This window comes from Nicotiana attenuata, unplaced genomic scaffold, assembly GCF_001879085.1.
Source record: "Nicotiana attenuata strain UT unplaced genomic scaffold, NIATTr2, whole genome shotgun sequence".
NCBI lineage: Eukaryota > Viridiplantae > Streptophyta > Magnoliopsida > Solanales > Solanaceae > Nicotiana > Nicotiana attenuata.
This window is the reverse complement of record NW_017670746.1, coordinates 88,991-114,936: the sequence shown is the minus strand read 5'-3', so window position 1 is coordinate 114,936 and position 25,946 is coordinate 88,991. Positions and strand designations below refer to the sequence as shown.

At 39.5% G+C, this 25,946-nt stretch overlaps 1 protein-coding gene and 1 long non-coding RNA gene across 3 annotated transcripts in view; both read left to right on the top strand.

The window, feature by feature from the left end:
* Window positions 1-1,365, top strand: part of LOC109242938 — a 39,615-nt gene extending 38,250 nt beyond the window's left edge. The window contains exon 3 of one of the 2 annotated variants that reach the window (XR_002070466.1): window positions 1,146-1,365. This is a non-coding gene — a long non-coding RNA (uncharacterized LOC109242938). Of the gene's footprint in view, window positions 1-426; window positions 798-1,145 lie in introns of those variants that run through there. The other variant, XR_002070465.1, reaches the window with a different exon arrangement.
* A 14,678-nt stretch (window positions 1,366-16,043) lies between these two features.
* Window positions 16,044-22,002, top strand: LOC109242941. The gene is made up of 3 exons (XM_019409834.1): window positions 16,044-16,239; window positions 16,312-16,482; window positions 21,439-22,002. Exons 1-3 carry the CDS (start codon window positions 16,115-16,117, stop codon window positions 21,671-21,673), a joined length of 531 nt encoding a protein of 176 aa, XP_019265379.1. The 5' UTR covers window positions 16,044-16,114; the 3' UTR covers window positions 21,674-22,002.
* The last annotated feature ends 3,944 nt before the right edge of the window (window positions 22,003-25,946 follow it).

Genomic DNA, 25,946 nt, shown 5'->3' with positions numbered 1-25,946 from the left:
CGAGTTGTTATACTATGTTATTGTGTTTTGGGAGCATGTGGGCCTGTTAAGCGGATTGTCGGGGTATTTGCAAAAGTCTTCTGCCGTTCTATTGTTATTATTGATATTACACATGCGGTGAGACAAGGCAGGTTATTTACATATGTGGGGTTTGCGCATGTGGCGGGATAATGTGGGATAATTGTTAATGTGTGTATGGAAAGACAAGACGGGCATTTACTATTATTGCGCATGCGGTGAGACAAGGGGGCTATGTCAGGGATGATATGTGATGGCCTTGGGGCATATTATTAAAGATATTTGTTTGGTGGTGTGGCTTTCTTGTGTGTGTCATGCATGTTATGTGATTTGTTGTGTTGTTTCTAATGTGCGACTTGGTGTCACTGATATTACTTGTTGACTTAAGCTATGATAGTACACTTGCAGGTGCGTACACTTTAACATGCCATTTATACCTGTCCAGGAGTATGACACTTGACAATCATTGGCCATGTACATGCATTCTTGTAAATTTGCTTTCTGTGCGATATAGCTAGATTGGTAGTTTGTGACCATGCTGGGCGGTTTATCATATTAAGCATGTGACGCCGCCGGGTGATTTGTGATATTGAGCCTGTGACTATGCCGGGTGAATTGTGATATTGAGCCTGTGACCTCGCCGGGCGATTTGATATTGGCACATGAGTTGTCTGTGCGGTTGTGACAAGTAATGTGAGCACGAGGTGCCATGTGTGTATGATTTTTTTGAATTAGGACTCGTGATTTGTGAGTATGAAGTGTGGTACCTCGGGGTGATTTTCATTGTAAACCTTGTAATAGAACAGTTTGATTATTTGGTTGTCATTTATTTTTCCTTAATTGGTTTTACTTTAACTATGTTCTGGTTACTTTTTTGCGTTATCACCTGTTTACTCCTTGTTGCTACTTGTTGCTTATTCTTTCCCTTGCTTTGTTATTTTTTCCATGTTTAGCTTTATATTGACATCGTTCCTCTCTTAGCTTTATATTAATACGTTGCACAGGTAATTATGTCTAGTAGGTGTCTTGACTTGTACCTCATCACTACCCCATCGAGATTAGTCTTGATACTTACTGGGTACCGATTATGGTGTACTCATGCTACGCTTTTGCATATTGTTGCGTAGATCCAGGTACTTCGAAGCGTGTCGGACGATAGTTAGCCGGTTGGGATTCATTACGGAGACTTCAAGGTATACCTACCATGGCGATCGCAAGCAACAGAGTCACTTTCTATTGTCTTTCATTACTACTATTTATTTTCATTCCAGAACATTATTGTATTTAGAGATTTCTAGTGAAAACCGGTTTGGGGTTGTATGACTGTTATTCTATTCAACTATGTTATTTCAGTTATCAGTTAATATTTTGAATTAAGTTGGTTATCTTTGTACATTCTCAGCATATGTTAGGCTTACCTAGTCCTAGGGACTAGGTGCCATCACGATTCCTAAGGTAGGATTTTGGGGTTGTGACAAGCTGGTATCAAAGCCAGGTTTATAGGTGCTATGAATCATAAGCAAGTTTAGTATCTTGCGGATCAGTACAAAGACGTCTGTATTTATCTTCAAGAGGCTACAGAACTATTTGGAAACTTCATTTCTTTTATTCCTATCGTGGGGGTTTATTGATTTTGGAGTTTGAGCCTTGAATCTTCTATTCTGGCGAGAACACAAGCTATAGTTATTGATAATGCTACACCTAGAGCTGGTGTTGCTAGGGGCTGGGGCAGTGGCAGAGACCGGAGAGGAGCATATGCCGCAGCTAGAGCACTTGCCAGAGTAGCAGCTGAGGAGCCACCAGTAGCTCTGGTTGGAGGCAGGCACCGGAGTGTCTGTTGCAACCCCTAGACTTCAGGAGACTTTAGCGCAAATTTCTGAGCATGTTTGGTATATTTTCTCGGGCGGGATTGATCCCAGTTTCAACAGCTACTTCGTAGACTAGGGGAGGAGCTCAAACGCCTACGCCCGAACTCCAGAGCAGCGTACTGATGTTGGTCAGGTTCTGGGTATTATATAGGTACAACCCCTTATTCTGGTTCAACCTGAGGTAAGGCTAGAGGTATCAAAAGAGGAGCAGAAGATGCTTGAGAGGTTCAAGAAGTATGATCCTCCTACTTTCAGTGGCATAGTAACTGAGGATATGCAGGGTTTCCTGGATAAGTGCCAGTGTATTCTCTACACCATGGGCATTATGGAGGTGAGCAGATGGGCGACATATAGGTGGTGGCATGCTTATGAGGAGGGTAGGCAGTTGATGCAGCGCCACTCACTTGCACTCAATTTTCAGATATAATTTTGAGGGAGTTTGTTCCTTAGACCCTCCGAGATACGTGGCGCATAGAGTTTGAGCAGCTCTGTCAGGGCACAATGATGGTGTTGGAGTATGCCATCAGGTTCAATGAGTTGTCTTGTCCTACACCTGCTTTGGTTTCTACAGTCAAAGAGCGAGTCCGTAGAGTCATCGGGGGGCTCAGTTATGGTCTTAGATTCAATATGGAACGGGAGTTGGAGACCGATACTTCATTTTAGCAGGTTGTGGAGATCACTAGGAGGATTGAGTGCATCCGTGTTCTAGAGAGGGAGGATAGGGAGGCCAAGAAGCTTCGTGGATCGGGAGGATCCACTGATCCCTATTTTGGAGGTAGAGCGCGTAACAGTAGAGGTCTTGTTGGTCAGCTAGTTCAGTCTGCACTTCAGGCTTCACATGGTGCTCCAGTTATCCATGGGTCCCAGAGTACCCGTTCCGGACAGTTTCCAGAGCCACATTAGCAGAGAGGTTGCTTTGAGTGTGGGATACCAGGCATATGGTTAGAGAATGTACCAGACTCCAGATGAGGGTGCCACATCGGAGCACTCAAGCTATGGGTTCCACTCTAGTTTCTACTACACCTACGCAGCTAGCTAGAGATGGGGGACATGCGAGTAGGGGGCATCCTAGAAGGGGAGGCCAGCCCCGTTGTTATGCTTTCCTTGGTAGGCCGGAGGCTGCTGTACCAGATGATGTCGTTACAAGTATGGTTTCGATTTTATAGAGATACATCAGTCTTATTTTTATCCGGTCCTATTTATTGGTAGGAGTCATCCTACCTTGCTCCATATATGATTATTTTTCGTAGTTCTTGTACTCTGTTTGAGTGTCTGCATCAGTTGGGGAATATTATTGTGATAGCCCGTGTTTATCGTTCTTGTTTGGTCATCATGGAAGGTTATGAGACTAGGTTGGGTTTTCTGTTACTTAATGCAGTAGGTTTTGATGTGATTTCTGGGTAGTTTGGCCACTACTTGTGATTTAGGTGCTTTACAGGTATAGGGAGTTGGTTATGTGCTATGATTTTTTTCTACGAGATTGAGTTAGTAGAAGGATTTTAGTTTTCGGGATGCTTATCTTACTTGTGATTCCGAGTGGAGGATGGAAACCTCGTGTTCTTTGTGGATAGGTATGTTTGAATCGGGCTACGTGCCACGGTGGAGTTAAGTTAGGGTGAGATTTTTTTTGTGATTAGTTCGTACGCATTACTTCTCCCGGGTGGAATGGATTTGTAGTATGGTACCGATGGGGAGTTATACCTGTTGGACTTATTTGATAGTTTTCTTATGTGTTTCTCTTTTTATATTAAGTCATAGTCGAGTTGTGCTTGTTGGGTTTGGGTTACGATGTATGTTCCCAGGTGGCGTTTTGGTTGGGTGAGTAGTTATGAGTTTCACATGTTTCTTATATCATTAGTAGTGTTGTGAAGGTCTAGAATGAGGTTCTAGTCGTTATGAGACTATTTACCGGTACCGAGTTTAGTAATGGGTAGCTATTGTGGTCAGAGTTATTGCTATGGGCATATGGGTGATGTGTTGCGTCGTGTGGTTATACTGTTTGAGCATACTTATGATTTGTTGCAGGTGGTTGAGGTTTATACAGGGGGTATGTGTGGAAATTGGGATTTTGGGAATGCTTGGATGTAGAATTTTGGTTCTTAGGCTTATTGGTTAAGGTTGAAGTGTTAATCTTCGGTCGAGATGGTATTGTCAGGCTTATGTGGATTGGGGTGACGTGGGATCACCCGTGAGTACGTGTATGGTAAATTTATTCAGTGATTTGATGACTTTGGAATGGTTCTTGACACATTCGAGGATGAGCATATGTTTAAGTGAGGGAAACTTTAACGACCCATCCAGTCGTTTTGAGTTTTGGCATTCCGTTTGGTAGTTTAAGTCTTGAGTAGCTTCATATGATGTATTCTGACTTGCATGTATGATTGGTTCCGATTTCCAAGCGGTTCAAGAATGATTTTCATTTTGAAGCTTAGGTTGTATGAGTTGACGAGTTTGACTTTTATGTAGATGACTCCGAAATGGATTTTTGATGGTTCCAATAGCATCGTATGGTGCTTTTAGACTTAGGCGTATGTCCGGATTTGGATTTGGAGGTCCGTAGGTTGAATTGGTGCCTTTTAGCCGAAGTAGGAAAGTTGAAGGTTTGGAAGATTGAGAGGTTTGACCAAGAGCTGACTTTATTGATATCAGGTTCAGATTTTGGCTCCGGAATATGGAATAGGACCGTTGTTCCATTTGGGACTTGCATGCAAAATTTGAGGTAATTCCGAGTTGGTTTGATATGGTTCAGCATGAGTTTTGAAAGTTGAAAGTTCATTAGTTCATTAGGCTCGAATTAAAGTGTGATTCGTAGTTTTAGGATTGGTTGGTGTGATTAGACGGGGTCCTGGGGGCCTAGGTGTGTTGCGGATGGGCTACGGGCCATTTCTTCATATTTTGGAGTTACTGGTTTTCTGATGTTCTGTAGTTCATCGCGTTTGCATAAGGACGTACACGATCGCGAAATGTATTATGGGCGGCTGAGGATTTACTCACCAAGTTCACGAGTTGTTTCTCATGTTCGCGGGGCCTGGAGAGGAGATGGTTATTGCGTTCACGTCCCTTGTGTCGCGATCGCGTACAGGTAGAGCTGGAGGGGCGCAGGTGAATTAGCGTTCTTGTAGTGAGGTCGCGTTCGCGTAGGCTAGTTGAGCTGAGGGGTCATGTTCGCGGGCTTCAGACCTCGTTCGCGAAGAAGGAATGTTGGCTGCTTATGATTTGTTCTACACGAACGCGAAGCAGGTCCTGCGGTCGCAAAGAGGACCCCTAGACAGACCTATATAGTACTCTTTTTCGAGAGCTTTTGTTATTTTATCACTTTTTGAGTTAAAGAGCTCGGTTTTGGGTGATTTTAGAGGAAATTTTTACGATTTGGATTGAGGTAAGTATTCTTGACCCATATTTGGTTATATTTCATGATTTCATCCTTGTTTTTAGCATTTAATTGATGATTTGAATTAGAGAAATTAAGGATTTTAGTCAAAAACGTTTCTAAAAAATAATTTGATGATTTGAAGGCCGATATGAGGTCGGAATTGGATGATTTTTGTATTGTTGGATTCATATCAGAATGGGTGTTCGAAATTTGTGAGTGTTGTCGGGTTCCAAAGTGCAGGCCAGGAGTTATCTTTTTGAGTTGACTTTTTGATTTTCATTAAAGATCGAATCTTTATTATCCAGAATCGTCCTATGACTTTTATTTATGATATTAAGTTATTTTGGCTAGATTCAAGCTATCCGGAGGTTGTTTCACATGGGAAGGGCTTCTTAGAGTATTGATTTAGCTTTTGTGAGGTAAGTATCTTGCCTAACTTTTTGTGAGGGAACTACCCCTTCGGATTTGGGTTAGTTGCACTATTTGAATTATGTTGAAGGTGTGTACATCAGGTGACGAGTGTTGTTGCAATTCTTGTGTTGATTTATTTTTCGTACTCTTGTGTTATTGTTATCGTTGTTGGTACTCATTGTTGTTGAGTTGTGGGCTACATATGGTGGTGGTATTGGTATTGTTGTTATGGCAACGTTGTGGTATATGGGCACGTGTGGTGCGAGTTCTAATGTTGTGTTGTTGTATTTTTGGCACATGTGGGCCTGTTGGGCGGATTGTCGGGGTGTTTGCACTAGGTTTTTGCCGTGCTATTGTTATTATTGATCTTGCACATGCAGCGAGACAACGCGTGCTATTTACATATGTTGGATTTGCATATGTGGCGAGACAAGATGGGCGTTTCCTATATGGTTGCGCACGCGACGAGACAGGGGGCTATATCAGGAATGATGTGTAATGGCCTGGGGGCATGTTATTGATGATATTCGTTTGCTGGTGTGACTTCCTTGTTTGTGCCCCATGCATATTAGGTGATTTGTTATGTTGTTTCCAATGTACTATTCGGTGTCACTGATATTATTTGTTGACTTGAGCTGTGATAGTATACTTGAACATGCATAAACCGTAACATGCCATTTATACCAGTCTAGGAGCATGATACTTGATGATCATTGACCATGTACATGCATTCTTGTATATTTGCTTTCTCTGCGATATAGCCGGACTGGTACCCTATGACCACGCCGAGTAATTTGTGATATTTAGCTTATGACCCCGTCGAGCGGGTTGTGATATTGATTCTGTGACCACGCCGGACAGATTGTGATATTGAGCTTGTGACCCCGCCGGGCGGTTTGATATTGGCACGTGAGTTGTCCGTGCGGTTGTGATGAATAATATGGTCACAAGGTGCCTTGTGTGTATGATTTGTTGAATTGGGACTCGTGATTTGTGAGTATGAGGTGTGGTACCTTGGGGTGATTCTTATTATAAATCTTGTAATATAATGTTTTGATTATTTGGTTGTCATTTGTTTTCTTTAATTGATTTCACTGGTACTTTAAGTGTGTTCTGATTACTTTATTGCGTTATCACCTGTTTACTCCTTGTTGCTATTTATTGCTTCTACTTTCCTTTGTTAGTTTTATATTGTTATTCTTTCCATGTTTAGCTTTATATTGGCATCGTTCCTCTGTTAGCTTTATATGAATACTTTGCACATGTTATTATGGCTAGTAGGTGTCTTGACATGTACCTTGTCACTAACCCACCGAGGTTAGTCTTGATTCTTACTGGGTGCCGATTGTGGTGTACTCATGCTATACTTCTGCACATTTCTGTGCAGATTCAGGTGCTTTGGAGCGTGCCGGACATTAGTTAGCCGCTTGGAATTCGCTGCGGAGACTTCAAGGTATACCTACCATGGCGTTCACAAGCCTCGGAGTCACCTTCTATTGTCTTTCATACTACTGTTTATTTTTATTCCAGAACAATATTGTATTTAGAGATTTCTAGTGAACTCGGTAGAGCTTATGACTCTGTACTACCGGTTTTGGGGTTGTATGACTGTTGTTCGGTTCAACTATGTCATTTCAGCTATCAGTTAATGTTTTGAATTAAGTTGGTTATCTCGGCACATTCTCATTATGTGCTAGGCTTACCTAGTTCTAGGGACTAGGTGCCATCACGATTTCTAAGGTAAGATTTTGGGTCGTGAGGGGGAAGTTAGGGCTAAGGGCAATTCTGAATAGTTTATTAACGGTCGGGGTGGATCTGGACAAAAAGATAACGAGGGACAAATATAAATTATATACCATAGTAGAGGGACAAATCCGGACCTTTTCCCTTGTTTTAACTTGTTTTATTTTGAAAGAATCATTTTAATTGATTACAACTTGTGGCTTTCCTTATAGAGGCTCAGTCAGTTATAAGCTTTCGTTTAGCATGTCTGATCCTATATACCTACCTATTATATCGTATTTATTAGTGTTCCAAATGATAAGTAAAGATGGTACATCACGACCATTTGAGAAGGCATATCATTCTAACACTATCCCAAAAATATAATTTCTTGCTTTATTTGCAGTTGAGTTTCTTATTTTCTTCATTGTGGGCATTGAAGCATCAAGTCTACACTATCCTATAAACAATTTTTGAATTTGTAATGTCTTATATGCAGTTGCATTAAATATTAGTGATGTCTTAACTTTTTTTTCATTGTGGGTATTGAGGCATTAAGTTCACGGATTTCTTTATCCTATTTTAAATACCGCCTCTTTTTATGCTCATTAAGAAAAAAATAAATACAAGGTAAAGTTTATTAAGTTACCTATGTTAAATAATTTTTGAGAACTGAGTTGTATTAAAAAGAAATACTAGTGTTTGACCAAAAAGTGCTAAACTCTTTGTTAAACTAATTAATAATAAGATAGATGATGAATCCTAGTTAAATATAATCAGGTCTAGATAAAAAGCTTGGGCTGATCCGTGGAGTCAGACCACTTTTAAGAATAACAAGAACAGGCACGAGTTCAACGTTTATTAATGATTATTGTAATAAGAACATGCAATAAATGTAGACAATGGCAATAAATATAATAAAGAGGAATTTATCACCCAAATGTTAGACGGTTTGGGTGACTCTCCTTCCTGACAACAACGTGGAACTAAGATAAATGTAGATGGATAAGGAATCTCTGGATCTTGTGAACAAGGAATGAATAATGTAAGTAAATGCTATAAAATCAGTGACCAAGACATGTTTGTATATTCTCTCAAGTCAACTCTTTACAAAGTGCTCTTATCAAGAAGTGAAGATCTCCCTTTTTGTTCTCTATCTCTTCCTATTTATAAGGGATCTCCCCAAGAAACCCTAGAAAGTACAACATAAGAAATATCCAAAGGAATACTCCTTATAGCTATTTCTTAATCTATCCTACCGTTACTTCTTTACTTCATCTGCTTGTCCTTAGCGATAATCCTTCTGAAGACGACTCCTCACTATTATACCATAGTCGACCTCGCCCTCGATCCTGTTTTTCTGCAGTTATCAAGCCGTCCAAATTTAGACCAATACAGTTAGTCCCTCCGCTTGTTGAGGTCGTGATCTTACACGTCCTCGATAAGCGGACCTGGTCTGCGTCCGTTTAGAAGAAATTTGGTCATGTTGATTAAATAAAATCGACCGAGGTCAAAAAAAGCAGTGTGGCCAGTGTGGCTGCAGTTTGTGTGGCTAACGTGGGGTGACATCGTGGACACGCGCGTCATCATTACGCGTCTTCCCGATGCAGTGCCTGTGCTTCTGTTGTTTCGATTTTGGTGCCATTGACGGTCTACTGCTTCGATTATGGTGCCACCCAACCCTATAAATAGACGGGGGGCTTCATTTTTGAAAATTTTCATCATTTCTCATTTCGCCTGTGCATTGGTCTTTTCTCCGATCTCCGCTTTCAATTCCTTGCAGCTTCTTCAATTTTAATCTTTGACTTCTCACCCAATCCATACCTTCTCCAGATTTTGTTGCGTACGTTTTCTACAGAGATATGTCAGAATCTCCTCACATTCATGACGAGGTCTCCGATGCCACTCCTTTATCGGTGGCTCTTCCTTCCGGTGGCGAGGAATTCATGATTGAAGATGATGAAAGGTTCCCCACTGTGGAGGAGATAGTACCCAAAAACCCTTTGGTCAGACATGACTTCTCAAAGGAACCTGCTCCTGCTCCTGCCCAGAGACTTTCTGAGACGGGGCCGCCTCAAATAAATGACCTCTGGTCTAAACATCGCATTCCTCCTCACGTCGAAATTGTTCTGGCCGGGGGCGACATCGTAGAGGTTCACCGACCCGGCTACTGTGCTTTTTATGTTTACCCATTCTTAATTGGTTATTCTCTTCCTCTCCCCCCATTAGCGGAAGAGTTTTGCCGATTCTATAACGTCTGCCCGGCACAGCATTCCCCTTATTTGTATAAAGTATTTCTGATGCTGACGAAGTACGCAGAATTGGCCGACTGCGAGGTCAACGTTCGTCACCTGCTGCATCTATCTTCGCCTAGTTTTTATAGAGGTACATTGATACACTTGCGTCAATGTAGGATAAAAGGGTTGGTAGTCGGGATGGAAGATAAAGCGAACCCGCAGTTCTGGCATAAGTATTTCTTCATAAAGACCGAGCACGTGGTGGCGAATCTAATTGGGTTTACCGAATAATGGAATTATAATCGTAAGTATCTTGCCGTACACTTATTATTTTCTTTCTTTTGTTATCGACTCATTAGCGGCCTTCTTGTTTTTGGCTGAGAGGCGTGCACCTTCTCCTGTTTTTGACATTAAAGATTGGGTGGCTCGCGTGTTACCCCACACCGTTGGGATTCGCGATTAGGCGTCCTTTCACAAGCTTTTTGGACCCAAGGTTCCATCCAGTAAGTGTCACTTATACCTTAGCTTATTGTTGTCCACCATTGCTCTTTGATGCGACCTCCTTTTGGTGCCAGTTCAGCGAGTTTCCGAGAAGAAAGCTCCAGTGCCTGCATTTCGCCAAGCTATCGCGTCGGCCGGGATGCAATTTGCTTTAGCCGAGTCTGCTCAAGGAGGTCAGACTCAGGCTACGCCAAGGAGGGACTCCGCCCCTCAAACTGTTGCTTTGCGGGATGAGATCTCTTCCCAGCCCATCTATCAGCTTGTAGATGAGCCATCTAACAGTGAGGAGTCACCGTCGAGGAAAAGGCGAAGGGTAGAAATCGGGAAGGCCGTCGTCGCTAACGTCGAGCCGAAAAAATTTATTATTTTGGAAGCGGAATCTGCGCTTGCACCGGACGTAGAGACTATTTTCACGGTAGGTGCCGTCATAGAGAGGAGGCCCTCTAGGGTTGAGGTGGTTCGTGGTAGCGGAGAGCTTACATGGGCCGCAGAAGGTGGCGCATCATCGGCCATCGGGGGAAGTAGGGCGGTCTCTTCGGGGGACAACGATGCTGGCTCGGACGTTGATCCTGAGGAGGTACGGGCCTTTCTGGAGAGGAATACTCGTGTGGAGATAAGGACGGAGGGTCCTAACCGGCACATAGTCATTCCCGTGGACTACGACCTCTTGGCCAACTCAGGACAGACGGTGCCGGCCTTTGCTCCCCTGTGCGCGGCTTCTGAGAACACGGCGCTACAGGCGATGAACGATGCGGATCTGTCGTTGGGTATATCCGGCATTGCTCTGCGGGTAAGTGTTTTTTTTTATGTTAGGATTTGTTTCGCATGTGTAATTCGCTTCGCACTGACTCCTCTCTTTTTGCATGTCAGACTCTTATCATAGGGATCAAGCATAACAGGCGGGAGGAGCGAAGGACGACCATTTTTAAGAAGATGACCTCCAAGTACAAGGAGTACCGCACCAAGAACTGAACGCTGGCCGACTTCCTTAGCTAGGATGGCGAATTTTAGTTGCTTCGCGATGGGCTTAAACAGAAAGATGATGAGCTGGCGAAGAAAAATGAAGAGCTAAGAGAGAGGGATGATGAGCTAATGAGGGCCATTGGTAGGTGCAGCGAGCTTGAGGCAACTCTAAAGGCCAAGGAGGACGAGCTCGAGGTGAGCAAGGCGGTGATGGCTGAGAATGTCGACCTTCAAACGCAAGTGGCATCCTTAACGGATGAACTCGGGCAGAGGGAGGCAAAGGTTGTCAATCTAAGGACGAGCTGAGTGCCAAGGTTGAAGAATTGAGTCGTGCCGAGAAAGGCAGACTGGCCGCTATAGCTGAAGTGGCGGCCTTAGAAGATGCCCTCCGCGTTTGTAGGTCCGAGCGGGATAATGAGGTGGAGACATCGGCGCTTAAGGTGGCGAGGTTAGAAGCACGAATCCAGGGTTTGGAGGCGGAGTTGTCTGGGTTGAACGAGCAGGCCATTTTCTTGAGGGCCGAAGAGGTACGACGGCAGTCACAGCCGTCTATGTCTCATACTTCTGCTGATCCCGGTGTGCCGTGGGAGTTGTATGAGATGTGGGTTCACATCGAGGCTCAGGTTGACGTGTATAAGTCTTTGAAGGCTGTTGGGAAAGTTTCCAAAGCAGAACTTGAGGGCGTCCGTGTTAAGGCACGTGCGGCCCGCGAAGCTTGTGGTTACGCCCCTGGTACGCCTGGTGGGGATGAGGATGACGGCGATGCAGATAGGCTCGCCTCTAATCCTTGGTATGTTGATGAGTACGCCGATGGGGATGATGTGGCGTGAAGTTGTTGTACTTAGTTTTTGTTTTGCTTTGCTATTTTTGTGAGGGCGTCTTTGAGCCCTTTGTAAAACGTATTGTAATTCGACAGTTGAAATGGAAAAATTCCCTTTTTGCTATGTATTTCTTGATTTCTGTTCTCTTTTCTTTTTGCTATATGGGGACGAATGTAAAGTAATTCGAATGAGGTTGAATATAAAGTAATTTGAGCGAAGTCGAATGTAAAGTAATTCGAGCGAGGTCGAATGTAAAGTAATTCAAGCGAAGTTGAATGTAAAGTAATTCGAGCGAGGTCGAATGTAAATTAATTCGAGCAAGGTCGAATGTCGAATAATTCGAATGAGGTCGAATGTCGAATAATTCGAGCGAGGTCAAATGTAAAGTGTAAAAAGGCTTGGTGGAGAGTAAAGATGCTGCTTTATTTCATTCATTGGAGAATATTAAATGTTTTTATTTGTTTCATACATATATTGGAGAAGTTCCCGTGTACCTCGTCCCTTCATCGTTCGGCCAGGAGAAGTAGTCGGCAGGCGGGGTGATGAATTATACTTGAACTCCGAGACGTCCCCTCGTCGCCTCATTAAAAACCTCCCCGAGAAAACCCAATTAGGACAAAACCCGGGTGAGGGAAAAAGAGTACGACTTGAGGGCGTCTGTTTTTAGAAGTTGAAGTATTTGAGGTGGGCGACGTTCCAATTGTTTTGTAGTAGCTTTCCCTCTATTGTTTCTAGTTGGAATGATCCTTTGTTTGCTGCTGCCGTGATTTTATATGGCCCGTCCCAATTAATTACTAGTTTGCCTTCTCTTGAATCTTTGCTCACCTGTGTTTTGGCCTTGAGTACATAGTCTCCGACTTTGAGTGGTCGTACTTTGGCTTTTTTGTCGTAGTACGGTTCTGCTTGTTATTTTTGGGCTATCATTCTTATGTAAGCCATGTCTCTTCATTCCTCAACTTCGTCGAGGTCTTGTTTCTTGTTCTTGTCATTGCTTGGTCCGCTTTTATTGGAGTATCTCAAACTGGGTTCCCCGACCTCGACTGGTATCATGGCGTCAGTCCCATAGACTAGTGAATATGCGTTCCTCCTATGCTTGTTTTCGGCGTGGTGAAGTATGCCCACAGTACTTCTAGTAGTAATTCCGGCCATAGTCCCTTGACGTCCTCAAGCTTTTTCTTCAAGATATTTAGTATTGTTTTGTTGGAGGATTCGGACTGGTCGTTACCGGCAGGGTGATATGGCGTGGAGAGTATTCGCTTGATGTGCCATTTTTCGAAGAATTCGGTGGTCTTCTTTCCGGTGAATTGGGGTCCGTTGTCACTGCTGATTTCTTTGGGGATGCCGAAGTAGCATATGATATTTCTCCATATGAATGTGATAACTTCCTGTTCGCGTATTTGGGCGAATGCACCTGCTGTTACCCATTTGGAAAAATAGTCAGTTAAAACCAAAAGAAATCATACATTACCTCGCCCTGCTGGGAGGGGTCCGACGATGTCCATTCCCCATTTAATAAACGTCCAGGGCGATGTAACAGAGTGGAGGTGTTCGCCCGCTTGGTGTATCGTAGGAGCGTATTTCTAGCACTGTTCGCATTTCTTGACGTAGTCGGCGGCTTCCTTATTCATTGTGGGCCAATAATAACCTGCTCGAATGAGGAATCTAACGAGGGCCCGGTCGCCAGGCAATTGCCTAACGGCAAATATATCATTTACCCTGGCTTTCGTCTTCTTAGCCCCGGCGTGGGCGGTGACGAACTTGTCGGCCATTTCTTCAAACGTTGTTATAGATCGCACTGGTAATTGTGAGTACCAGGTTAAGGCTCCCCCGGTCAAGGTCTCGCCGAACTTCTTTAATAACACTGATGGTACTTGTTCCTTTGAGAGGTTGTTTCCCTTTACTGCTATAACGTAATGAATGATGTGATCTTCGGGGTCTGTCGTGCCGTCATATAACTTCAAATATGGTGGCATCTTGAAGGTTTTGGGTATGACATGTGGGGCTGCCTCCTCGTTGTATGATTGTTCGACAAATCGGCCGACATCCCGTTTTGGTAGCAGTTTTGGGGCGCCCGGTATCTTATCGACCCTTTCTTGATGTTCCTTCATCTGGTCGCGGAGTTTTTTGTTCTCCTTTTCCATTTCTTCCATTTTCTTTAGAATGGCTTCAAGTGCATCATTACCCGCGTCAACAGCGGTGTGAGTGTTACCTGTTGGGGGAGCGGGTTGCTTGTCGGCGATTGCTGTGATATCTGTCTGTATGACATTTCTATTTGCCCGTTGAGCAGGTTTGTCGAGTATGTCACTTAGAGTGCTCGTTAGCCACGTCTCCAGTAGTTTTTTTTATTGCTGGTGGTGCTTCCTCAACTGTGGATGTAGAGGCTCCCCTTTCACGTGAAGCAGTTACACTTTAATGAGGGGGGTGAGTCGCTCCGCCTGGGCGTAGCACTGGGCGTCGTGTTCTCTTCGCCATCTCTGTCAACCTCGTTGATGGTGTTCAAGAGGTTGGCAGTGACGTCTACTACCGCTTTCAGTCTTTCGTCTCCTGCCATTGTTAGTTCGCGCAAACTAGGAAGAGATGAATGATGTTGTTGTTATTTTTTTTTATCTAGAAAGAACTAAAATTTTTACTAGAAACGCCCCACAGACGGTATCAAATTGTCTGACCAAAAAGTGATAAACTCTTTGTTAAACTAATTAATGATAAGATAGAGGATGAATCCTAGTTAAATATAATCAGATCTAGATAAAAAGCTTGGACTGATCCGTGGAGTCAGACCACTTTTAAGAATAACAAGAACAAGCTTGTGTTAACCGTTTATCAATGATTATTGTAATAAGAACATGCAATAAATGTAGACAATGGCAATAAATATAAGAAAGAGGAATTTATTACCCAAATGTTAGATGGTTTGGGTGACTCTCCTTCCTGACAGCAACGTGGAACTAAGATAATGTAGATAGATAAGGAATCTCTGGATCTTGTGAACAAGGAATGAGTAATGTAAGTAAAGGCTATAGAACCAGTGAACAAGACAATGCTTGTATATTCTCTCAAGTCAACTCTTTACAATGTGCTCTTATCAAGAAGTGAAGATCCCCTTTTTTGTTCTCTATCTCATCCTATTTATAGGGGATCTCCCCAAGAAACCCTAGAAAGTACAACATAAGGAATATCCAAAGGAATATTTTTTATAGCTATTTCTAAATCTATCCTACCGTTACTTCTTTACTTCATCTGCTCGTCCTTAGCGATAATCCTTCTGAAGACGACTCCTCGTTATTATGCCGTAGTCGACCTCGCCCTCGACCCTGTTTATCTGCACTTATCAAGCCGTCCAAATTTAGACCAATACAACTAGTACTTCTTTAATATTAAGGATACGATTGGAAACCATTAACAAATTTAGTTTTGAATTCGTACCATGAAAGCTATTTGGGATAATTTTTTGAGATAAAGTTACTATTAATTTGGGATTGAGGGAATAATACAGATTGGATTACTATGCAACTAATGTTATAGTATTAATGCAGCAATTGTTATTACGGATTTACATCAATGATAATGCCAATTAGTACTTCCCACGGTCCACTTTCATTGATTTTTTGGTTATTTTCACACATATTAAGAAATTCTTCTTTTAACATTGATTAACAATAAAAATGATCATATTAACCTTAATTTGATCATTACAAATACTCTTAGGCTCTTTATTTCAAGGGCAACTTTAGAAAAAAGAAATTAATTATTTCTTGATTTTTGAAAAAAGCAAATATTATAGAGCACAAGAAAAATGCCAAAAAATTAATTAAAGTGGACTGGAGAAAGTATTCATGTACAAGTATTACTTTAGATTTTTTTTAAATTAAGATTTGTTTAAGAATTCTTAATATATTTCAATCACCCCAGTTTCTAACTGCTCCATAATATTTATTAAAAAAATGATAATATTAGTTAAGTTTGATATAAAAATAAAACATTTGTAACACATTAGGGAGCTGCAATGGGAGTCCATACACTCCAATGGTATTGTTGATTAACTTTATGTTTGTTCCAATCAAATGGTAACATATGTCCATCACCCCCACGTGGACACTTGACAGTCATCAAATGGATGAACAAATATCAGAACAGCATTGACTCAAACTAGAATCCACTTCAATTCTCAGCTAATCACTTGAAGTTCCAAAGGAAAGAAAAATGTCTGTAGCATTTCTACAGCAAAGTTTCCTAATTAGTCCTCCTCTTTCTTCAACCAGAAAAAATAGCACTAAAATCTTGTGCAAACACACCCCAGATGAGGAACCACAAGACTCATTTTTTAGGTAAAAAGAAAAAAGTTTTCATCATTTTGTGGGTTCTTAATGAAGTAAGTATGTTGTTTTTCTTTTTTTCAGGAAAAGTGAAAATAAATGGGGTAAGTTGGCATTAGTAGCAGTGGCAGCTGGGGTATTAACAATGGGTTCAGTGGATCCAGCTTCAGCTGCTAAGACTGGTGGTCGAGTTGGTGGTCAGGCTTTTCGATCTTCAGCTCCTCGCTCTTCTTCACCTAGGATCAATAACTCTAGGTATTTCAACCCGAATAGTTCTTTTTTCCTTAAACAATCTGTTTACTGCTTGCTGTTTGTTGCCTTCTATTCTATTTTATGTGACACTATTTACTTTTTAGCTGTTCCAAAAAATTATATGGAGCAATTTAATTTTAAATTTTCCATTTTAACCTTAATGACATAGGTTAATTTATACTACAAAAATGTGATGGCTTGCTTTTTTTGATAATCAATAAATCCTCAGGGTCTCTATTTATGGTTTCAAATTCGGTGGATAATGGACCTCCTCTCTACCCTTCCCCATTTGAATATCAGGTTTTCATCTGCAGTAATATTCGAACCTGTGATATGTGTCGAACGCACACATCATTATTGCGCTCTCACCACTAGACGGCTAGACCAAAGCCCTTGGGGCTTTACAACATGTTTAGTACTACAAGTTTCGAAAATCTTTCTCTTTCTTAAACACTTTGTCTAATCTAATAGTCTCACATAAAATGTACCTCGTTTCAAATGTAGGTCCTACTTTACTTACTGAGGATTAATTTGACTCATTATTGAAGTTAAACTGGACTTGTAATAATTAAAATTATACAAAATGTTTATAATTGCAAATATAACTCATTTGAAAATGATGAATAGCTGTATTGTTAAATCTATCTTATTATTGCAATAGAGAATAATTCGATTGTCTAAGATATACAATATATGATAAAAATTTGAACTTGGTAGTGTGTAGAGATATCAATGTAATAGTTGTTTCCTCTTCTAAAAGTATAGTACTCTCGGTGCCAAACGGTACAACACCTATAGTTGTATTTGCCTTGGACTTTTGTCGAATCCGGATAGGTGAAATGCTTCTAGAATTGAAATTTAGACTCGATAGGAGGGTTTCAATTTGGCATAGTTTGGATAGAAGTGAAAAGGGAAAGAAGTGATAACTTGGCAGGAGTAAAAGGAGAAGGAAGTGTTAGATCTGTCACAAATGTGATGTTTTCCACATATTGAGGATAACACAGCAGCCGCGAAAGATGTGCTAGAGATTTCAGTCACTGGGATCAAGACAATTTTGATGCGAGAAGTTCTGTTTTGAACCATTTGACAGAACATAGGTGTGCTGTGCTTCTTTGAGCTGAACTCTAACTTTATAGTGGCATCTATTTGTAACCTCTGGGAGTTATTCATTTATATGGCGAACTAACATTTTCGGTTCTTACCTTGCTAACCCATATGTCAGTGGTGGTTTTTGTCTGATTCTCCATGTCCTTTTTTTTTCCAATTGGATAAAGTAGTACAAGTTGTCATGTTTTTCTTTACCTCATGGTTTCTCTGCATGACTCTCTTGACACTCAAATGAAGCATGAGGTGAGGAGATCACCTTGAAACTTTCCTTCTACTGTCATATAAAATTCTGTCATCTGAGCATATTAACTTGTATTATGTGTTACTTGGAATTTTGAGTGGAGTCAGTCATACGAGAAGTCACCTTGGTTGGAAGAGGAAAGCACCAGAATCTTCCTTTCCTTTTCTTTATTCTTGTTCTAAACAAGTTAATCTCATATCTAAGCTTCTCTTCATGTTCAGATACCAGCATTGAATATTTATTTGTTAAGTATTCCCTTTTAGCGACCTTTTTTTCCTTCCTATATAAACAAGATGTTAGTGGAGCAAGGTACATCTTTTATTCGTAAAACTTTTCAGTAGTAAAGGTTAAGAAAATGCCCGGGAAGAGCATATGTTACTTTTGAGTTACATAAGTGTATAACTTTGTGTTTTATATTATTATGGAAAGATCTCATGTTCTAATAGAAACAATCCCACCATCTTTAGTATGATTTCTTCTCTAGGCTTTCAAGTTCCTTGATTCCTTCCGCTAATAACTTAGAAAATGCAGTAAGCTCTCATGAATATGGCGTGGATGGGGAAGTAAATAAAAAGAGAACTGTTAGTAATTGGTTGCAGATGCGTTACTTCAGTACATAGTGAAAACAATGCTAAAGCAAATGTGCATGTTGAACCTAAAAGCTCGAGAAATAGTTAAATTCCCTACTGGGTGTGATTCTATTGTCCTTGATATTGGCTATAAAGGTACAACACAAGAATCTTTATGGCCGTGGTCTTGCTTTTCATAGAAATAGTATGACAACATTCTAGACATGTCAAAAAGTGTAATACACAAATGGAATACAGTCAACTATGGGGACATAAGTGTATGGGTCAAGTGCATGAATATAGCTTCTAGGTCAAGGTCTCATTGTTAATGAATGAAACGTGGTTATAATTGTGTAACTTTTATTAGATGTTATTCTCACTATCTATTGGAAAAACAAAAGCTTTTAGCTAGGTTTACTAAGACTAGCGGTTAATATCACAATTCATGGGAATGCGGACTTATTTCCCCAATATATGATGAACTGTTACAAAACTGTATGTGTAGCATTCTCAGCTAACATACGCATTGTATTTTTTCTGCTCAAAGGATAGGCAAAGGTTTGCAGTTATGTGGATGAGAAGATCCAACTACTGTTACATATGCCAATGGATCATGGCCAAATGCTATTAGTGGATTCTATTATGCATGTAGTGTTCTCAACTCAACTTTTGTTTTGAGGAAAATAATTCTTACACTCTAGTATCTCCGGGAAAAAGTACTGACATATGGATCTAATTTGATGTAGGATTGGGAGAATCGTGCTATAATTAAATTTCATGCCTTCGATTGTCTTGTAACTTTTGGCCACAAAACCATTTGAACTAGACTTGTTAGACTTACGTGGGATGGCGTCTTTGCTGGACAAGCTCTCGTGAGCTTTTGAGATCCCATGGCTAGTTCATGTTAGGCTCAATTTATCATCTCAGGTTGGTTAATTTTGCGTTAGCTAATTTTGTACATGGTGTCCACAATATATTTAAGAGGTTCTCTTACACCAAATATTAAGCTACGAAACTTTCCCAGCCATTTACTATCTAGTCTAAACTCGAATCTTGTAGAAAGTTCTCTCATTTCTAAGGTGAATATAATAGCAGAACCTTGGTAGAGCTTTTCTTTTTTTGTTTCAGGTCATCTTCTCTGCTCATGTTTGTAGATGATTTAAAACTTCTTCTTGTCATGATCATAAACTTGCTTAATTAAACATGATCAATGAGCTAGTATAACTGTAGGAATCTATCTGTCTCCATTTCTGGTCTTGCACGAATCAGAAATGTGTGTGTCAGATTATTCCTCAAGTGTATTCCACTGACATTAGTCAGTCCTGCATGTGAGCTATCAAGGGTCATGCATCCCAACTAGTTATTGTGCCTTGTATCGTATACTTCTTTTTCAATCATACCTTGTATTGTATCAACTTGACCATTTCCTAATGTTTCACCACAGTAGTCTGAAGAATGGCTATACCCAGAGGCAGAGCTAAGCGAAGAAAGGGGGTTTAATTGAATCACCTTCATTGAAGAATAAATAGGCCAAAAATGAACTTTTCTGTGGTTATATTAAACCGTTGAATCCCCTTTTTCATAAGGGAAAAAATTCTAGTAAAGTGACAAAGGGGGTTCAGAAATTGCTTTAGATCATAGGTTCAAATCCCAAGTGTAACATTCTAGTGTTTTTCGGAATCCCTTTGGGTAAATTGTTGGCTCCGCCACTTGCTATAGCAGAGATTTTGGGATTGCTTTCTGCCTTCTAAGTGCTTGTACACATTAGTGGCCCTTTCTAGATTAAGTTGACTGAAGGACAACAAAATTTAGTACACCAAGCTGCCTTCTGGAAGTAACAAAAGCCTGGGTCTTAAAGACTCCCCTTCCCCGGAACACTTGCTATGGGTTGGGGGGATAGGATATTGCACTTGCTAGTGCTTTCTCTGGTCTTTTTCGCTGAATAGAAGGCTGTTTACCCCCTATTGAGAATTTTTGGTAGTTACAACTCTTCTTTTCAATCTCCACTTACCACCGATCACGAGTTTCTAATTTGTTTTTTCTATCTTACTGAAATCATAAGTATAGTACCAGAAGCTCTGAAATTCTTCAGGTAGTAGATTTGTGCCGCTTTTGTTGAAGTAGACCAACCTTAACTGCAAAGAGTATGAGTCAAACCATCTAGCTTGTTTGCTCCATCCCCCTTTTCTCTTAGTCCTGTAGGATTGGAAAAGTTTCTTGTAGCCAATATCTCTGTATTGTTGTGCATGTGTGTATGAAAGATGATAAGTCGATGTGGGCAGCTTTTTGGATTGTGATTGTACTGTAAATTTGTGATAGAGCATGTATCCATTCAGCACTCTTGCTCCTTTCATTTTGTTTATTTGTTTGTTTATTTTTCTTTTTTGTGGATCTGAAATCTAGGGAGTAAACAAATCTCAATATATATGACATAGCACATCCTACTTTCTAGTTTCTAAAGTGCAATTTGGTTATTTTATACATTGGTGGAGAAGTTTCTCTTTATCCAACAAGGTATTTGTTGCTACCCTTCTTTCTCAAAGCTGGTTTTGATTAGTCATCTATCATCTTTTTTATGTTCAGAAAAAGATGATTAATCAAGACAAAACTTAGATATCAGATGTAAGTGATATGACATCAAATTGTGTTTCTCTAGTGGAGTTCTTTCCTAATGTAGTAAAAAAGTTTGTCTACCTCTGAAGTTAAGGAAATATTGTTGTCTGGAAAGAGGAAAAGCAATGGATAAATACAAGGGATTAGAGGAGCCTAGCGACCAAATTATGCAACAAAATCTCTTACTGCAACTTTTCCTCCATGGTAGAGAAGTCATTGTGTTGAATATGCTAGACTTATATTAAACTATAATTCCAGACTGAATTATGATATTTCATCTAGTGAAGGCTATCCTGGTTCAACTAGATTTTCTAGTTACATGATCCATCACTTGTATTTGACATGCAGATGTTGAAATCCCTTAAATAGACTAGTTCACATCATCCTGCTTTATGAGACCATGACATTGTTCTTGCTTTGCCTTTTCAGAACAAATATATATGTCAATCCACCAGTTGCTCCTCCTCTAGTTGGTGGATATGGGTATGGTGTGCCATTCTATGGTGGATGGGGCTGGTCGCCTTTCTCGTTCTTCGCACCCGGTCCTGGTGTTGCCGTTGGTGTCGGAGGTGGATTCGATACGCTGGTGCTGTTCTTGGTTCTTGGTGCTGTTGCTTCTGTTATTCGGAGGGTCCTTCGGTCAAGAGACGAAGATGAATACTAGCATTTACAAGATACGTTCGTCCAAATTAATGGAATTAGTCTTGTACAAGAGGCTACTGATATACTCAGCAGTGTCATGCAGCCATAGTATATAAATTTATGTATTGGCGACAATTATCAAGCCATGAATTAGAACTCTGTAAAAGAAAATTTGGGGTATGAAGCTTTTCTTCAAATTCCTGAAAGGGTATATAAATTAGTGAATACAGCATCTCCTATGTAGGGATTTTGATGGCCTCATTTTCTTTTGAAGCTGCAGTTACTCTTACGTTTACTTTTTCCTACTTTCTATGTAAATATTATATTTTTGAAGAGCAATTCTTTTCACAATTAATGTTGTGTTTCGAAGTTCTTCGGGGTATTATCACTTCTAGGCTGTGCCAGAAACTATTTATAAGCAATGGGTCCATATATAATATTATAAGTTACATGTAAATAATTCTAAGAAGGTATAAACAAGTAGTTTTAGAAAACAGAGAAGGGTCAAATATATGCATGTACTATCGAAAAATATTTAAAGATACCCTCTGTTATACTATTTGGTCATATCAGCCCCTACCGTTATACTATCATTCAAATATACCTCTTAATTGAACGGACTTCCATGTGGCACATCAGGATTAAAGAGACCCATCCCCTTTTTTTACCCGATTCATATTTTCCTCTACCCATAACTCGACCCAAGTCAGCTCTTCTCTTAAAAAACCCCTAAACGAGTGGAATCAACTTCCATTTTCTCTTTTCTTTTCCATTTCGTTTTACTTTGGTTTCTTTTATTTTTTCTTCCTCATTGCCTGTTATAATACAAACAGTTGTGCCCCATAGATTGATTTTGGGTTCACATGGAATCAGAATTTTTCTATCCATATATCTATCAACCACAACCAATGAGAGCAAAATGTTTTGGTTTTGAAATCATGGTCTTACCGAAGAAGAAAAGACACCTATCTTCTCTGACACCTCATTCTTTTGGCATGAAGCTTGAGCTAAAATTTGAACTAAACATAAATAAATTTCCAAGAACAAGAGGACTCCGGTTCGATTTCCAGAATTTTAAGGCTCGGGTCTACATTTTTATCGGACAAATAGAAGGTAACCATGTCATGGATGCAAAATAACTTGTGAATTGTCTCAAAACCCAACTTTGACAGCATAGAAGTTGAAAATTATCACTGGCTCTATTACTCAAAAAGAGAAAAATGCAACGTGCCAAAAACAGACACACAGAGACAAGTTTATGTTGAAGCTGTCGATATCGGATCGAAAACATATAAAGCTAGCGTTTGGCCATAAATCCCAAATTTATTTCGAAAAATCTGATTTGGGTGAAGTTTGGTTTGAAGATGAAAATGTGTTTGGACATACGTTTTCAAAACATATTTTTCAACTTTATTTTGGAAAAACATGTACATAATTCCCAAGTTTTGGGATTTTGGTCCAAAATCAGCTCAATGGCTGATTTTGGCCCAAAATCAGCTCAATGGCTGATTTTGGGATTTGAGATTTGAGATTTGGGATTTGGTCAAAATATGGGCAAAATTTATGGCCAAACATGAGTTTTGAAAATAAATCTCAAATTTATTTTGGCAAAACTCATGGCCAAACGGGGCCAAAGATTAATGCTTATTTTTACATGAACTTAGGGTGTGTTTGGTATAACGGAAAATGTTTTCCGTGGAAAATATTTTTCAAGAAAATGTTTTCTTGGAAAACAAGTAGTAATCTTATTTATTTTTCGGTGTTTGGTACGCAAATTAAGGGAAATGACTTCTCAAGAGTATTCATAAATAATTTAGATATAATAAACATGAAGCCATAAACTTTCAAACCAACAACCTTCCGGACCCACAAATTTCATAAACTTTCGAACAGCTAAACTTTCAAAACCGCGGAATTTCAAACCCGTAAACTTTATAATTTCTAAACTCGTAAACTTCCAAACACATAAACCTCCAAACTCATAATTTTGGAACTTGAAAAATTTTGAGCCTTTAAACTGATAAATAATAAAATTAAAACTGAAAAATATATTTAAAATTTTTTTTGGGGGAGGGGGCTTGGCTGCAGTAAAACGAAAAAAAAACAGAAATTTAAATTACAAAGAAAAAGTAAATTTTTTTTGTGCGGGGGGTGGGGGTGGGGTGGGTGGTGGGTGCAGAAAAGTGAAAAAAAACAGAAATTTAAAATTTGCAAAAAATAAAATTAAGATAAAAAATATTTTTTTGCGGGGTAGTAGGGTGACTGGTAACGGAAAAACTGAAATTTAAAAAAAAAAAAACCTTTTTTTGAAGAGGGTGTGGGGTGGGTTGGTGAGGGTGGGGAAGGTTGAGAAGGGAGCTTTGGAAAATGTTTTCCCTTCTCTTGATAAGGAAAACATTTTCCTCCAATTGGAGGAAAATGAATTGATAAGGAAAATATTTTCCAAAACATTTAAGCCAACCAAACATGGGAAAATTGGAAAACATTTTCCGAAAAGCATTTTCCTTCGTACCAAACACACCCTTAGTGTCTTATTCAAAGTATTTCATGAAAAAAGGTTGTTGGTTTGGTTGCTACAGAAAATCATTATAGTGAAATGAGGGGTTTAATTGGATAGGGGTATCTCTTAAGTGGTCGGTTACGGATCTAATTAGGGGCAGGTTAGTATTAAACCGGGTATTTTAATTTGGGAAGGGTCTCTTTAATCCTGAGGTGCCACGTGACAGTCCACCCAATTGAGGGGTATATTTGAATGATAGTATAACGGCAGGGGCTGATATGACCAAATAGTATAACGGAGGGTATCTTTAAACTTTTTTCGATAGTACAGGGATATATTTGACCCTTCTCCGTTTAGAAAATATTAAAGCAATTTTATTTTAATTTTTCAAATAGATCAGGATCGCTGGATGCTTGAAGGTGAATCTCTATGTATATCGATATGTATAGTGGGATCGTATTAAATAAAGAGTATGTTATTATTTTAAATTTAACCAATTGATGAATTACTCCTAAAGGTTGACATCAAACTAGTGCTAGTTCACCTCAAACTAGTGCTAGTTGATGAGAGTTACTTCGAAAACAAAACAGTAAAGTCAAATTTCTTTGGGGTATTATCAATGAATGATAATTAAAAATCAAACAGACTTTTTTATCCACCTTCTAACCATGTCCTGCATGAAAAACCAATGTGGTTCACCCTTAATATTTTGGAAGAATGGCACCAGGTAGTCCGTTGTGATGGAATCGTTTTGATATAGCTGATTTTTCAAAAATTATTTAAAAAATCAGCCACTATTTAATAATAAGTAAAATTTGGACAAAAATTTAACACGAAAAACTTCAAATTATTGAGCCTAAAGTTAGGATCTCCCAAAGACAATCTTCATACCCAAAGGTCTGAATTTTGAAGTCCTAAAGTTAACACGGAATACTTCAAAGTTAGACCGTCGGGCCTCAAGTTATTCTATGTTAGAGGACAACTTTAGAACTGAAGGCACGAAGTTGACCTTGAGCTCTTGATGTTCAAACTTCATATCCAACTATCTGAAATTTGAAGATGCAGCTAACATCAAATTTCATACCAAAATGGTGTAATATCAAATTTACTTCAACCATTATATCATTTTTTACACCAAAAAAATTTATTTCTTTTTATATTCTTCTCTCTCTTCTATATAATATTATTATCTTCTATTTAATTTTTTTTTTATTTCCTTCAAACAAATTCTATCTTTTTTTCTTTTTTCCATATTCATCACATTCATGATTCACCACTTATATAATCATTTATTATAAAATTATTTTAAAGGTTAAATCAACTAAAAGTAAAATCATTGATAAAAGATAATTAAATAAATATTACATCATAGTCAAATTTAATTTAAGTACCACATAAATATTTAACTTTCGCGTCTATTCTCCCATAAATGCTCGATTAATGCATTACGAAGTGCGAAATGCGCATCTTTATCCTTAATTTTTGTTTGTCGAGCTAAAAATTGTTCAAATCAGTGATCTTCATCTACCGCCATTTCTACCATAGGAGTTGGACATTCACATGCATCTTCGTGAATTTTTGCGACAAGAACAAAAACAAATACTCGATAAAAGAAGTCAACAATTTCAACAACCACAAGCACAACAATCTTCTACCCCGTTCTCTCAGTTTTTTAGTAATTTTGGTGCACCTGGAAATGACATACCGGATTACTAAACTTATGTTTTATGTTTTTAATGTAATTTCAATTTTAATGTATCCTCCTTTGATGTACTTTTAATTTTAATATATTTTT

Bases quoted from the DNA above. Each gene is read 5' to 3' on its own strand.
- LOC109242941 (XM_019409834.1), top strand. From the start codon at position 16,115: ATGTCTGTAGCATTTCTACAGCAAAGTTTCCTAATTAGTCCTCCTCTT. The intron at 16,240-16,311 runs GTAAAAAGAAAA...TCTTTTTTTCAG, and splicing joins CCACAAGACTCATTTTTTAG to GAAAAGTGAAAATAAATGGG. The intron at 16,483-21,438 runs GTATTTCAACCC...TTGCCTTTTCAG, and splicing joins CCTAGGATCAATAACTCTAG to AACAAATATATATGTCAATC.